The 12,952-nt window shown below is 45.8% G+C and overlaps 1 protein-coding gene across 1 annotated transcript in view; it reads left to right on the top strand.

Moving 5' to 3' along the window:
• Positions 1–12,952, top strand: part of NUDCD1 (NudC domain containing 1) — a 165,933-nt gene that overhangs the window by 116,246 nt on the left and 36,735 nt on the right. The window contains exon 7 of the mRNA XM_069731786.1: positions 5,812–5,956. Within this exon, the coding sequence (XP_069587887.1) occupies positions 5,812–5,956 (145 nt within the window). The remainder of the gene's footprint in view (positions 1–5,811; positions 5,957–12,952) is intronic.

The raw sequence follows: 12,952 nt of genomic DNA, 5'->3' as shown, positions 1-12,952 counted from the left end.
TCGGCAGACAATGAAGATGAAGGCGCGCTCTTCAATGAACTACGGATCCATATTGCCTCGTGGAGACATAAACAATGCGCCCTGTGGAGGGATTGATGTGATTTTTTTCATTTTCAATGAATCTCCCTCCTGTCGCCGCTTTCTGCGTCTGTTACGATGCTGCAGAACGTTTCTCATCCCTTCCAATTAAAATCAACTGTAGGATGGAATACCGGTGTAATAAAAGTTGCAGATTTGGATGTATTCCTGTAATCTTTTTTGAGCAAAATTATGCAACATTTTAGGAGGAAGTTCCCAAGACCGGCATTTCAAATGCCAAATTTAAAGGGGTTGTCCACTACTCAGACAACCCTTTCTCAATGAATACACTCCCCCATGTAAAATAACCAGCGCTTTTCCGGCAACGCCTGCGCTGGGACTCTTGGGGCCCAACAATGGCTGCAAGACGAGTCCTGGCCGCCACACTCGCTTCGTTTGGACAAAACTGACTAGTGGAAGAAGTCAGAACTGCTGCTGCTCTCTCACTTCCGCCCGATACCCTTTTAGTCCAAAGGAAGTGAGAGTTAAGCTGCCTATTAGCAGATGCTGATTGGCTCCTTGGCTCACCAGTGGTGAGTATACGCTGTTATTATTTTACTTGGGAGGGGTATATAGTAATTGAGAAGGGATTGTCCAAGTAGTGGACAACACCTTTAAGGTGCATTTATATTTGCTGTTAAATGGGTAGTCCACTACTCGGACAACTCCTCCTGAATCCTTGTGTTTTCCCCCCCAGTAAAGTGACAACACTAATACTCCCCTCCAGTGTCGGCACCATTCCAGCGATATCAGCACTGGCTCTCCCGATGCTCACGGGACATTGTCACGTTATCCCTGCAGCCAATCAGCGCTGGCTTCACCCGCCTCTCTTTTGGACATTTCAAGACATGCGGAGGAAGTGAGAGCTGCTGATTCTGCCCTCTCACTTCTTCAGGATGTTGATTACATGTGTTTTTGTAGGGGAGAGTGAAACCAGTTCAGATTGGCCACAGGGATTGCGTGACACAATAGTGCCCTGAGAGAGCCTTTGCCGTCGGCACTGGAGGTGAGTATAAGTGGTGGTCTTTTATTGGTCGTAGCATATGGATTCAGAAGGGGTTGTCAGAATAGTCGTCAACCCCTATAAATGGGTGCTGGTCAGTTATATGTAAACTGATTGGCAGTCGCTTAATGACCTGTTCATTTATGTAAGTGTACAGTGGGGTGAGAACGTGTTTCCTCCTTCCTGATTTCTTGTTCTTTTGCATGTTTGTCACACTTAAATGTTTAGAACCACCAAACAGATTTAAATATTCAACAAAGATAACATAAGTAAACACAAAGTTCAGAAAAGAAAAACAATCCTGCAGGGCCCTCTGTGAAAAAAATAATTGCTGCCCCCGCCTTAAAATATAAATAACTGTGATTTATCACACCTTTGGGAAACGGAGTTCAAAATCCCTAGCCACACCCAAACCTGATCACCCAGGTCCCCACACCTGTTCTCAATCAAGAAATCACTTAAATAGGACCTGCCTGACAAAGTGAAGTAGACCAAAAGACCCTCAAAGCACACACATCATGCCGCGATCCAAAGAAATTGTGGAACAAATGAGAGACAAAGTAATTGAGATCTATCAGTGTGGAATAGGTTATAAAGCCATTTCTCAAGCTTTGGGACTCCAGCAAACCAAAATGACCGTCATTATCCACAAATGGAAAAAACTTGGAACAGTGGTGAGCCTTCCCAGGAGTGGTCGGTCAGCCAAAATTACCCCAAGAGCGCAGTGACAAGTCATCCAAGAGGTCACAAAAGACCCCACAACAATATCCAAAGAACTACAGGCCTCACTTGCCTCAGTTAATGTCAGTGTTCATGACTCCACCATAAGAAACAAACTGGGCAAAAATGGCCTGCATGGCAGAGTTCCAAGACGAAAACCACTGCAGAGCAATAATAACATAAAGGCTCATCTCAGTTTTGCCAGAAAACATCTTGATGATTCCCAAGACTTTTGGGAGAATACTCTGTGGACTGATGAAACAGAAGTTGAACATTTTGAAAGGTGTATGTTCTATTATAAATGGCGTAGAAGTAACACAGCATTTCAGAAAAGGAACATCATACCAACAGTAAAATATGGTGGTGGTAGTGTGATGGTTTGGGGCTGTTTTGCTGCTTCTGGACCTGGAAGACTTGCTGTGGTAATTTAATTCTGCTGCCTACCGAAAAAATTTTAAGGAGAATTTCTGGCCATCTGTTTGTGACTTAAAGCTGAAGTGCACTTGGGTTATGCAGCAGGACAATGATCCAAAACACACCAGCAAGTTCACCTCTGAATGGCTTAAGAAAAACAAAATTAAGACATTGGAGTGGCCTAGTCAAGGTTCTGATCTTAATCCGATTTGAGATGTGGCATGACGTTTAAAAAGACGGTTTATACTCGGAGACCCTCCAATGTGGCTGTTACAGCAATTCTTAAAAGATGAGTGGCCAAAATTCCTCCAGAGCGTTGTAAAAGACTCATTGCCAGTTATCACAAATGCTTGATTGCAGCTTTGCTGCTTAACCCCTTTCTGACCTCGGACGGGATAGTACGTCTGAGGTCAGAAGCCCCGCTTTGATGCGGGCTCCGGCGGTGAGCCTGCATCAAAGCCGGGACATGTCAGCTGTTTTGAACAGCTGACATGTGCCCGTAATAGGCGCGGGCAGAATCGCGATCTGCCCGCACCTATTAACTAGTTAAATGCCGCTGTCAAACGCAGACAGCGGCATTTAACTTCCGCATCCGGCCGGGCAGCCGGAAATGATGGCATCGCCGACCCCCGTCACATTGTAACCATAGAGGTCCTTGAGACCCTGTGGTTGGCGCTCACAGCACACCTGATTTTCTGCTACATAGCAGCGAACAGCAGATCGCTGCTATGTAGCAGAGCCGATCGAGTTGTGCCTGCTTCTAGCCTCCCATGGAGGCTATTGAAGCATGGCAAAAGTAAAAAAAAAAAAAAGTTTTAAAAAAATGTGAAAAAAATAAAAAAAATATAAAAGTTTAAATCACCCCCCTTTCGCCCCAATCAAAATAAATCAATAAAAAAAATAAAAAAAAATCAAATCTACACATATTTGGTATCACCGCGTTCAGAATCGCCCGATCTATCAATTAAAAAAAAAGCATTAACCTGATCGCTAAACGGCGTAGCGATAAAAAAATTTGAAACGCCAGAATTTCGTTTTTTTTGGTCGCCGCGACATTGCATTAAAATGCAATAACGGGCGATCAAAAGAACGTATTTGCACCAAAATGCTATCATTAAAAACATCATCTCGGCACGCAAAAAAAAGCCCTCAACCGACCCCAGATCATGAAAAATGGAGACGAGTATCGGAAAATGGCGCAATTTTTTTTTTTTTTTTTTTTTCTTAGCAAAGTTTGGAATTTTTTTTCACCACTTAGGTAAAAAACAACCTAGACATGTTAGGTGTCTATGAACTCATACTGACCTGGAGAATCATAATGGCAGGTCAGTTTTAGCATTTAGTGAACCTAACAAAAAATCCAAACAAAAAACAAGTGTGGGACTGCACTTTTTTTGCAATTTCACCGCACTTGGAATTTTTTTCCCATTTTCTTTTCACGACATGCTAAAACCAATGATGACGTTCAAAAGTACAACTTGTCCCGCAAAAAATAAGCCCTCACATGGCCAAATTGACGGAAAAATAAAAAAGTTATGGCTCTGGGAAAGAGGGGAGCGAAAAACGAACACGGAAAAACGAGAAATCCCAAGGTCATGAAGGGGTTAAAGGTGGCTCAACCAGTTATTAGGTTTAGGGGGCATTCACTTTGTCACACAGGGCCCTGTAGGTTTGGTAGCTTTAATGCTGATGAGAGGAATTGGGGTGTCTGTTTTTGTGGGGTGCACTTGCATAGTACGAGGCAGCTCGTCTGACCTAATAGTATTGCAGTGACCAATAGTCTGTAAGCTAACATGGTGCACAACACGTATCTGTGTGACTGGCACCTTATACGAGCCTTTTCCAAGTTACATACCGTATTTGCCTCCTTTTAGGTTTTTAGACTACTCTGGCCATTTTACAGATGGGGCCGCCTCTTCCAAACACATATGATATAATTCACCGCAGAAACTTGTATACTTTATGCCCACTTAGTGCAGATGTAGTTTTGTGTTTTCAGCGTATGTAAAAGCAAAGATGCAACAAGTGTATTGGGTAGTTTATGCCTCCGTAATAAATGTGCCACTTTTTGCTCTTTCCAGAGTGTGCTGAACAGCGGCTGGTATAAGCAACGCGGGTCTGAGTACATTCCCCCCATACCAGTAAAAATGTAGACAAATTTCTAGGCAAAGCTAAATGAATTCCACTGAATTCCATATGTATGCCTTCTTCCCGGACCATCTCTTTTCTTCCTGGGCCAGCTCTGTTTTTCTTCCTGGGCCAGCTATTTTTTTCTTCCCAGGCCAGCTCTTTTTTTCTTCCCAGGCCAGCTCTTTTTTTCTTCCCAGGCCAGCTCTTTTTTTCTTCCTGGGCCAGCCCTTTTTTTTCTTCCAAGGCCAGCTCTTTTTTTCTTCCCAGGCCAGCTCTTTTTTTCTTCCTGGGCCAGCTCTTTTTTTCTTCCCAGGCCAGCCCTTTTTTTTTCTTCCCAGGCCAGCTCTTTTTTTCTTCCCAGGCCAGCTCTTTTTTTCTTCCTGGGCCAGCTCTTTTTTTCTTCTCAGGCCAGCCCTTTTTTTTTCCTCCCAGGCCAGCTCTTTTTTTTCTTCCCAGGCCAGCTCTTTTTTTTCTTCCCAGGCCAGCCCTTTTTTTTTCTTCCCAGGCCAGCTCTTTTTTTCTTCCCAAGCCAGCTCTTTTTTTTTCTTCCCAGGCCAGCTCTTTTTTTTCTTCCCAGGCCAGCTCTTTTTTTTTCTTCCCAGGCCAGCTCTTTTTTTTCTTCCCAGGCCAGCTCTTTTTTTTCTTACCAGGCCAGCTTTTTTTTTTTCCTTCCCAGGCCGGCTCTTTTTTTCCTCCCAGGCCAGCTCTTTTTTTCCTCCCAGGCCAGCTCTTGTTTTCCTCCCAGGCCAGCTCTTTTTTTTCCTCCCAGGCCAGCTCCTTTTTTTTCTTCCCAGGCCAGCTCTTTTTTATCCCCAGGCCAGCTCTTTTTTTCTTCCCAGGCCAGCTCTTTTTTTTCTTCCCAGGCCAGCCCTTTTTTTTTCTTCCCAGGCCAGCTCCAGATGCGAACTCGGCTTCAGGAAAATGGCCGCCGAGATCTCCATGTGCGCACGCGCGGCATCCCGCGGCCATTTTCCTGAAGCCCCGGGAAGCCGAGAAGAACCATCTGCGCACGCGCGGCCTCACAAAGATGGCCACGCCCACCGATAAACGGCTGAATAGCGCAGATCGCGCTATTTTCCTTCAAGCTGCGCAGTGGATTCGCCAGTTGGACATGCGCACACCACTACGCCACCAACGGAGATCTGGGGGAGAAACAGCGCTGTCACCACGCCCATATGACCTGACCAGCGTGAGTGACACCCCAAAACGGCGGCTTTACAAAGGTATTTCGGCAGCATAGGTGGGGAATAAAGGCTCCAAAATACACTAATGTAAAGCCCAGCTCTGCCCCTATTTAACGCTATTTTTAGCTCCTCTTGAAAAAACGGGGTGACAGGTTCCCTTTAATTCCCGGGCCATCTCTTCTCCCTTCAGATACATAGTGAATAGATAACATGTAATATTAATATTTTTATTGTCTCTTGGTGTTCAGCCAGTCATCACTATGTACTTTTTTGTCTTCGCAGTGTGGAAGTCACATTGATGAAGAGAGACGAGGGCTGTATGTGGCCAGAAGTCATTGTCGGCGATAAACAAGGAGAATTTGTCGCAGATCCGGCACAATGTGCTGCAATCGCTGAACAACTGATGCACCTCACGTCTGAGGAATTGGTAAGGAAACCACTTCTTAAATTTTGATCATCGAATATACTTTTTCCATTTCTAAAAGAAGAGCAGCACTGATGAATCACTCGCACAACAGACCCTATCGACTTATTATGAGGTTCTGCTCCGTCTCCCTTTATTATCCTCTTAGTGATGGGGCAGAGCACACAGCAAGCACCCTGCCTGGTCATACATACATACATACATACATACATACATACAGTATTTCTATATGATCCATGGAGGAGGGGAGGGGACAAGAAATCTCAATACTGAGTGCTCTGATTTGGCCCTGAAACAGTCTGTTGTTGAGTTTCTGGCTTGCCATTCATCTTTGATGCTTAACAAAGACCTTTTGGGTCGAAACGTTGCATCATGGCAGAATAAGGCCATGTTCACACAGTGCGTTTTTTACTGCGGAACCGCAGCGGTTTTGCCGCTGCGGTTCCGCAGCTGTTTTCCATGCAGGGTACATAACAATGTAACCCTATGGAAAACAGTCACTGCTGTGCACATGATTCGGAATTTCGTTTAAAAAGCCGCGCAGAATAGCTGCGGCAAAAAAGAAGGAGCATGTCACTTCTTTTTCCTGAACCGCAGCGGTTCTGCACCCATAGACCTCCATTGTGAGGTCAAAACCGCAGTAAAACCCGCAGATCAAAAATATATCTGCGGGTTTTACTGCGATTTGATGTGCAGAACCGCTGCAGCAGGAAGTGCGGGGGAGCGGGCGGAAGTGCGTGGGCGGAGTGTGGCTGCCCCCCCGTGCTCCGATCCCGCCCCCCGTGCTCCGATGCCCCCCCCCCCCGTGCTCCGATGCCCCCCCCAGTGCTCCGATGCCCCCCCCCCCCCGTGCCCTAATCTCCCCCCCTTATACTTACCCGGTGTCCGTCCGGCCGTCTTCTCCCTGGGCGCCGCCATCTTGCAAAATGGCGGGCGCATGCGCAGTGCGCCCGCCGAATCTGCCGGCCGGCAGATTCGCTCCAAAGTGCATTTTGATCACTGAGATATAACCTATCTCAGTGATCAAAATAAAAAAATAGTAAATGACACCCCCCCCACTTTGTCACCCCCATTGGTAGGGACAATAAAAAAAATTAAGATTTTTTTTTTTTTTTTTTCAGTAGGGGTAGGGTTAGGGGTAGGGTTAGGGTTAGAAAACTGCATAAAAAAAAAGGATCAAAAAACGCATCAAAAAAGGACCAAAAAAAGGACCTGCGTTTTCTGCCAAGAGCTGCAGTTTTTTAAAAAAACAGTCCTGAAAAAAAAAGGATGGAAATCCTGAACGTGTGAACATACCCTAAAGGTATTGATTGTTTTCATCACCCGGACTGGATGCTGTTCCTTTTGTATTTGGTGCCATTCATCTTTGGTCATGTTGCAAGGCTGGTGAGACAGTGACTTGCAAGATACTTTCTTTCATTCTCAGAGAAAGATAATCTGCATAGTTTTCCCTATGGTGCATGGCTTAAAAGACTCCATACTAAGCCCATCTCTGTTTATGGGATTGTCTGGCCTTAGGCTACGAGTCAGACTTGTGAATCCTCACATCACACTCACTGTAGACTGTCAGGAGTCTGCAGTGCCAGGACTGTTATGGCTGGCAATCAGGCAACACAGCGTGCAGTAATCAGCGCACATACAGAGATCTGGCAATAACCAAAAACAATAGGACGAGCTCTGAGACGTGGAATCTCTGTAGACTGCAGTACCTGATCTATCCTCACACAACTATAAGCAGCAGTGGATTGCGCCTATCAACTACCTATGCAACTCGGCACTGCCTGAGGAGCTGACTAGCCTGAAGATAGAAATACAAGCCTGACTTACCTCAGAGAAATACCCCAAAGGAATAGGCAGCCCCCCACATATAATGACTGTTAGCAAGATGAAAAGACAAACGTAGGAATGAAATAGATTCAGCAAAGTGAGGCCCGATATTCTAGACAGAGCGAGGATAGCAAAGAGAACTATGCAGTCTACAAAAAACCCTAAAACGAAAACCACGCAAAGGGGCAAAAAAGACCCACCGTGCCGAACTAACAGCACGGCGGTGCACCCCTTTGCTTCTCAGAGCTTCCAGCAAAAGATAATAACAAGCTGGACAGAAAAAACAGAAAACAAACTAGAAGCACTTATCTAGCAGAGCAGCAGGCCCAAGGAAAGATGCAGTAGCTCAGATCCAACACTGGAACATTGACAAGGAGCAAGGAAGACAGACTCAGGTGGAGCTAAATAGCAAGGCAGCCAACGAGCTCACCAAAACACCTGAGGGAGGAAGCCCAGAGACTGCAATACCACTTGTGACCACAGAAGTGAACTCAGCCACAGAATTCACAACAGTACCCCCCCCTTGAGGAGGGGTCACCGAACCCTCACCAGAACCCCCAGGCCGACCAGGATGAGCCACATGAAAGGCACGAACAAGATCTGGGGCATGGACATCAGAGGCAAAAACCCAGGAATTATCTTCCTGAGCATAACCCTTCCATTTGACCAGATACTGGAGTTTCCGTCTAGAGACACGAGAATCCAAAATCTTCTCCACAATATACTCCAATTCCCCCTCCACCAAAACAGGGGCAGGAGGCTCCACAGATGGAACCATAGGTGCCACGTATCTCCTCAACAACGACCTATGGAATACATTATGTATGGAAAAGGAGTCTGGGAGGGTCAGACGAAAAGACACCGGATTGAGAATCTCAGAAATCCTATACGGACCAATAAAACGAGGTTTAAATTTAGGAGAGGAAACCTTCATAGGTATATGACGAGAAGATAACCAAACCAGATCCCCAACACGAAGTCGGGGTCCCACACGGCGTCTGCGATTAGCGAAAAGCTGAGCCTTCTCCTGGGACAAGGTCAAATTGTCCACTACCTGAGTCCAGATCTGCTGCAACCTGTCCACCACATAATCCACACCAGGACAGTCCGAAGACTCAACCTGTCCTGAAGAGAAACGAGGATGGAACCCAGAATTGCAGAAAAATGGAGAGACCAAGGTAGCCGAGCTGGCCCGATTATTAAGGGCGAACTCAGCCAACGGCAAAAATGACACCCAATCATCCTGGTCAGCGGAAACAAAACATCTCAGATATGTTTCCAAGGTCTGATTGGTTCGTTCGGTCTGGCCATTAGTCTGAGGATGGAAGGCCGAGGAAAAAGATAGGTCAATGCCCATCCTACCACAAAAGGCTCGCCAGAACCTCGAGACAAACTGGGAACCTCTGTCAGAAACAATATTCTCAGGAATGCCATGTAAACGAACCACATGCTGGAAGAACAAAGGCACCAAATCAGAGGAGGAAGGCAATTTAACCAAGGGCACCAGATGGACCATTTTAGAAAAGCGATCACAGACCACCCAAATGACAGACATCTTTTGAGAAACGGGAAGGTCAGAAATGAAATCCATCGAAATATGTGTCCAAGGCCTCTTCGGGACCGGCAAGGGCAAAAGCAACCCACTGGCACGTGAACAGCAGGGCTTAGCCCTAGCACAAATTCCACAGGACTGCACAAAAGCACGCACATCCCGCGACAGAGATGGCCACCAGAAGGATCTAGCAACCAACTCCCTGGTACCAAAGATTCCTGGATGACCGGCCAGCACCGAACAATGAAGTTCAGAGATAACTTTACTAGTCCACCTATCAGGGACGAACAGTTTCTCGGCCGGACAACGATCAGGTTTATTAGCCTGAAATTTCTGCAACACTCTCCGCAAATCAGGGGAGATGGCAGACACAATGACTCCTTCCTTGAGGATACTCGCCGGCTCAGATAACCCCGGAGAGTCGGGCACAAAACTCCTAGACAGAGCATCCGCCTTCACATTTTTAGAGCCCGGAAGGTATGAAATCACAAAATCAAAACGAGCAAAAAATAACGACCAACGGGCCTGTCTAGGATTCAAGCGCTTGGCAGACTCAAGATAAGTAAGGTTCTTATGATCAGTCAAAACCACCACGCGATGCTTAGCACCCTCAAGCCAATGACGCCACTCCTCGAATGCCCACTTCATGGCCAGCAACTCTCGGTTGCCCACATCATAATTACGCTCAGCAGCAGAAAATTTCCTGGAAAAGAAAGCACATGGTTTGAACACTGAGCAACCAGAACCTCTCTGTGACAAAACCGCCCCTGCACCAATCTCAGAAGCATCAACCTCGACCTGGAACGGAAGAGAAACATCAGGTTGACACAACACAGGGGCACAGCAAAAACGACGCTTCAACTCCTGAAAAGCTTCCACGGCAGCAGAAGACCAATTAACCAAATCAGCACCCTTCTTGGTCAAATCGGTCAATGGTCTGGCAATGCTAGAAAAATTACAGATGAAGCGACGATAAAAATTAGCAAAGCCCAGGAATTTCTGCAAACTTTTTAGAGATGTCGGCTGAGTCCAATCCTGGATGGCCTGAACCTTAACCGGATCCATCTCGATAGTAGAAGGGGAAAAGATGAACCCCAAAAATGAAACTTTCTGCACACCGAAGAGACACTTTGATCCCTTCACGAACAAGGAATTAGCACGCAGTACCTGGAAAACCATTCTGACTTGCTTTACATGAGACTCCCAATCATCTGAGAAGATCAAAATGTCATCCAAGTAAACAATCAAGAATTTATCCAGATACTCACGGAAAATGTCATGCATAAAAGACTGAAAAACAGATGGAGCATTGGCAAGTCCGAACGGCATCACTAGATACTCAAAATGACCCTCGGGCGTATTAAATGCCGTTTTCCATTCATCTCCCTGCCTGATTCTCACCAGATTATACGCACCACGAAGATCAATCTTAGTAAACCAACTAGCCCCCTTAATCCGAGCAAACAAGTCAGAAATCAATGGCAAGGGGTACTGAAACTTAACAGTGATCTTATTAAGAAGGCGGTAATCAATACACGGTCTTAGCGAACCATCCTTCTTGGCTACAAAAAAGAACCCTGCTCCCAGTGGTGATGACGATGGGCGAATATGTCCCTTCTCCAGGGACTCCTTCACATAACTGCGCATAGCGGTGTGTTCAGGTACGGACAAATTAAATAAACGACCCTTAGGGAATTTACTACCAGGAATCAAATCGATAGCACAATCACAATTCCTATGCGGAGGAAGGGCATCAGACTTGGACTCTTCAAATACATCCTGAAAGTCCGACAAGAACTCTGGGATGTCAGAAGGAATGGATGACGAAATAGACAAAAATGGAACATCACCATGTACTCCCTGACAACCCCAGCTGGTTACCGACATAGAGTTCCAATCCAATACTGGATTATGGGTTTGTAGCCATGGCAACCCCAACACGACCACATCATGCAAATTATGCAGTACCAAAAAGCGAATAACTTCCTGATGTGCAGGAGCCATGCACATGGTCAGCTGGGCCCAGTACTGAGGCTTATTCTTGGCCAGAGGTGTAGCATAAATTCCTCTCAACGGAATAGGACACCGCAAAGGCTCCAAGAAAAATCCACAACGTTTAGCATAATCCAAATCCATCAGATTCAGGGCAGCGCATGAATCCACAAACGCCATGACAGAATATGATGACAAAGAGCACATTAAGGTAATGGACAAAAGGAATTTGGACTGTACAGTACCAATAACGGCAGAGCTATCGAACCGCCTAGTGCGTTTAGGACAATTAGAAATAGCATGAGTAGAATCACCACAATAGAAACACAGTCTGTTCAGACGTCTGTGTTCGTGCCGTTCTACTTTAGTCATAGTCCTGTTGCACTGCATAGGCTCAGGCTTACTCTCAGACAATACCGCCAGATGGTGCACAGATTTACGCTCGCGCAAGCGACGACCGATCTGAATGGCCAAGGACATAGACTCATTCAAACCAGCAGGCATAGGAAATCCCACCATTACATCCTTAAGAGCTTCAGAGAGACCCTTTCTGAACAAAGCCGCTAGTGCAGATTCATTCCACAGAGTGAGTACTGACCATTTTCTAAATTTCTGACAATATACTTCTACATCATCCTGACCCTGGCATAAAGCCAGCAGATTTTTCTCAGCTTGATCCACTGAATTAGGCTCATCGTAAAGCAATCCCAGCGCCTGGAAAAATGCATCAACATTACTCAATGCAGAATCTCCTGGTGCAAGAGAAAACGCCCAGTCCTGTGGGTCGCCGCGCAAAAAAGAAATAATAATCAAAACCTGTTGAATAGGATTACCAGAAGAATTAGGTTTCAAGGCCAAAAATAGCTTACAATTATTTCTGAAGCTCAGGAACTTAGTTCTGTCACCAAAAAACAAATCGGGAATCGGAATTCTTGGTTCTAGCATCGATTTCTGATCAATAGTATCTTGAATCTTTTGTACATTTACAACGAGATTATCCATTGAGGAGCACAGAGCCTGAATATCCATGTCCACAGCTGTGTCCTGAAGCACTCTAATGTCTAGGGGAAAAAAAAAGACTGAAGACAGAGCTAAGAAAAAAAAATGTCAGGATTTCTTTTTTCCCTCTATTGGAAATCATTGAATGGGCTCCTTGTACTGTTATGGCTGGCAATCAGGCAACACAGCGTGCAGTAATCAGCGCACATACAGAGATCTGGCAAAAACCCAAAACAATAGGACGAGCTCTGAGACGTGGAATCTCTGTAGACTGCAGTACCTGAACTGTCCTCACACAACTGGAAGCAGCAGTGGATTGCGCCTATCAACTACCTATGCAACTCGGCACTGCCTGAGGAGCTGACTAGCCTGAAGATAGAAATACAAGCCTGACTTACCTCAGAGAAATACCCCAAAGGAATAGGCAGCCCCCACATATAATGACTGTTAGCAAGATGAAAAGACAAACGTAGGAATGAAATAGATTCAGCAAAGTGAGGCCCGATATTCTAGACAGAGCGAGGATAGCAAAGAGAACTATGCAGTCTACAAAAAACCCTAAAACGAAAACCACGCAAAGGGGCAAAAAAGACCCACCGTGCCGAACTAACAGCACGGCGGTGCACCCC

Source organism: Ranitomeya imitator, chromosome 6 (genome assembly GCF_032444005.1).
Source record: "Ranitomeya imitator isolate aRanImi1 chromosome 6, aRanImi1.pri, whole genome shotgun sequence".
Taxonomy (NCBI): Eukaryota; Metazoa; Chordata; class Amphibia; order Anura; family Dendrobatidae; genus Ranitomeya; species Ranitomeya imitator.
The sequence above is the reverse complement of the archived record's forward strand: the minus strand, read 5'-3'. Positions and strand labels throughout refer to the sequence as shown.